The 2490-nt window shown below is 48.0% G+C and overlaps 1 protein-coding gene across 1 annotated transcript; it reads right to left on the bottom strand.

The window, feature by feature from the left end:
• Positions 1-270: 270 nt before the first annotated feature.
• On the bottom strand, positions 271-1789 carry NEUROD1 (neuronal differentiation 1). Its single transcript, XM_035006626.1, has one exon. It carries the CDS (start codon positions 1564-1566, stop codon positions 430-432), a length of 1137 nt encoding a protein of 378 aa, XP_034862517.1. The 5' UTR covers positions 1567-1789; the 3' UTR covers positions 271-429.
• Positions 1790-2490: the final 701 nt, after the last annotated feature.

The following is a 2490-nucleotide window of genomic DNA, read 5'->3' as shown; positions in this document are numbered from 1 at the left end:
ATTCAGCATGGGAAAGGTAACAAGTAGTAAAATGCTGGTTGAAAAATATATATTTATATATATTTTAATTGGCCCATTACTAGTTTAAAAATTGCATAGATCCTAATTATTGCTTGTGATTTTGTTATCCCGATCAGATAATTAATATGATCTGAATACAGCTACACCAAATTTGTGGTGCATTTTTTTTTTTTACCGTATTACTTTTTTAAAATAGACGAGCTATAGAAAATAATACATAAGGTGAACAGGAACTTTGATCCCCTGTTTCTTCCAAAGGCAGTAACGACAATAAATACATATATCACTTGAAGCTTGGAGTATTTGCACTTTGCAGCAATAGTACCCAAAGGGCTGCCTTTTGTAAACACCACAGTCACTGTAAGCACAGTGGGTACGTTTCCTGGGGATGGTGAAACTGAAGTGCCTCTAATCGTGAAAGATGGCATTGAGCTGGGCACTCATGACTCGCTCATGATGTGAATGGCTATCGAAGGACATGATATTGTCTATAGGGATCTCGCAGCGAGGGGCAGCGGCGCCCGAGAAGATTGATCCGTGGGTTTGGGCCCCTGCCAAGGTCGCTGCAGGATAGTGCATGGTAAAGGCATAATTTTTCTCAAACTCGGCGGATGGTTCGTGTTTGAAAGAGAAGTTGCCATTGATACTGAGCGGCGGGCTGAGGGGTCCGTCAAAGGAAGGGCTGGTGCAATCAGTCAGGGGGCTTTCAAAGAAGGGCTCTAGCGCAGCGCTGTAGGCGTGCGGCGGCGGCTTAACGTGGAAGACGTGGGAGCTGTCCATGGTACCGTAGGGCGGACTGGGCAGCCCTGGCGACTGATAAGAGTAGGGGTGCACAGGGAAGGAAGCGCTGGCGGTAGGCAGGTGCGGAGGCATGTCCTGGTTCTGCTCAGGCAGAAAAGTCCGAGGATTAAGCTGCAGACAGCCGGCAACCAGGTTGGTGGTGGGCTGGGATAAGCCCTTGCAGAGAGTCTGTACGAAGGAGACCAGATCAGGGCTTTTGCCCGAACGCAGGATCTCCGACAGAGCCCAGATGTAGTTCTTGGCCAGGCGCAGCGTCTCGATTTTGGACAGCTTCTGCGTCTTGGAATAGCAGGGCACCACCTTGCGCAGGTTGTCCAGAGCCGCGTTTAGCCCGTGCATGCGATTCCGTTCCCGGGCGTTGGCCTTCATGCGCCTTAACTTAAAACGCTCAAGGCGCGCCTTGGTCATCTTCTTCTTTTTGGGGCCCCGTCTCTTGGGCTTTTGATCGTCATCCTCCTCTTCCTCTTCTTCCTCCTCTTCCAGATCCTCGTCTTCGTCCTCTTCCTCTCCCCCGTTCCTCAGTGAGTCCTCTTCCGCGTTCATGGCTTCGAGGTCGTCCTCTTTCTTGTCTGCCTCGTGCTCCTCGTCCTGAGAACTGAGACATTCGTCTGTCCAGCTGGGAGGACCCTGGGGCTGAGGCTCGCCCATCAGCCCGCTCTCGCTGTATGATTTGGTCATGTTTCGGTTTCCTACATTCAACAGGGGGGAGAGAGGAACAGAAAGAAAAGGAGAAAAACGCGACATTCAAAAACTACCTATGCCTTCAGCTCCCACTCCCTAACCTTGTAGAAATGCACGTGAAGAGAAGTTCCAGCTCATTACAAAATGGATGCCCCTAAGAAAAAGTTAAATGCTGTGTTTTATAATGGCGTGTGTGTGCCCCGCTGACACATAGGAGACAGGGCAGGGCTGGAGGTGAGGGAGAGAGTAAATATGTGTATATGTACACTGCTGGGTGTATGTTTCCTAGTGATTGGTGAAAGTGTGTTTATGGTGATTATGTGGCAGAATAATATGCGTGAAAATGAGCATACATTTCGACTACTTCATGTTTGGGTTTTTTTCCCCCTACTACTTCACGTTTATCTGCATGAGTTCAAAGTCACAACTCCACAAAAAATGAGTTTGAAAATCGCAATTTTGTTTGTTCCCTTCTCTGCCCTGGCTTCTTGTATTTAGCGATTACAGTTGAAGAGCCATTACGTAATTTACTAACGGTGGCAGTGATTTTTAAGAAGATTATACTAACCGGAGATTAAAGGGCAAATGCATGGCGGAGAAAAAGTAGTTTCCACCAAATTATTTCACCATCAACGAAACATTTGGCAACAAAAGTGGGCAGGGGTCTTCCATGCCACCCTCGCCTTTCTTTTCTCGCCTCCCACCGCTGTCCCTCTGCTGAATTTCCACCTTGTACAAAAGCGCTAGCTACATGGCCAGGGCTGGGGGCACAGCGCAGAGCACCCTTCCACGCGCTTGGGATCAGGTGCGGAAGGCTCCTCTCTAATAAACAGCCCATTGAAAGGGCCGCCCGCTCTTTATTGGGGCTTTTCAAACTTCGCCTCAAACCTCTCTTTTAAAAATTGAGTAATTATAATGGTCAGCGATTGGCAATAGAGAAGTTGCCGCTTCTAATAAAGAAAATAAAAAGCCTTTAGTGAGACAACT

The sequence above is a fragment of the Mirounga leonina genome, unplaced genomic scaffold, assembly GCF_011800145.1.
Source record: "Mirounga leonina isolate KUSES-001 unplaced genomic scaffold, KU_Mleo_1.0 Mir_151, whole genome shotgun sequence".
NCBI classification, from domain to species: Eukaryota; Metazoa; Chordata; class Mammalia; order Carnivora; family Phocidae; genus Mirounga; species Mirounga leonina.
Note: the sequence above shows the minus strand (reverse complement) of the source record. Positions and strands in the feature narration are given on the sequence as shown.

Bases quoted from the DNA above. Each gene is read 5' to 3' on its own strand.
- NEUROD1 (XM_035006626.1), bottom strand. From the start codon at position 1,566: ATGTCGCGTTTTTCTCCTTTTCTTTCTGTTCCTCTCTCCCCCCTGTTG.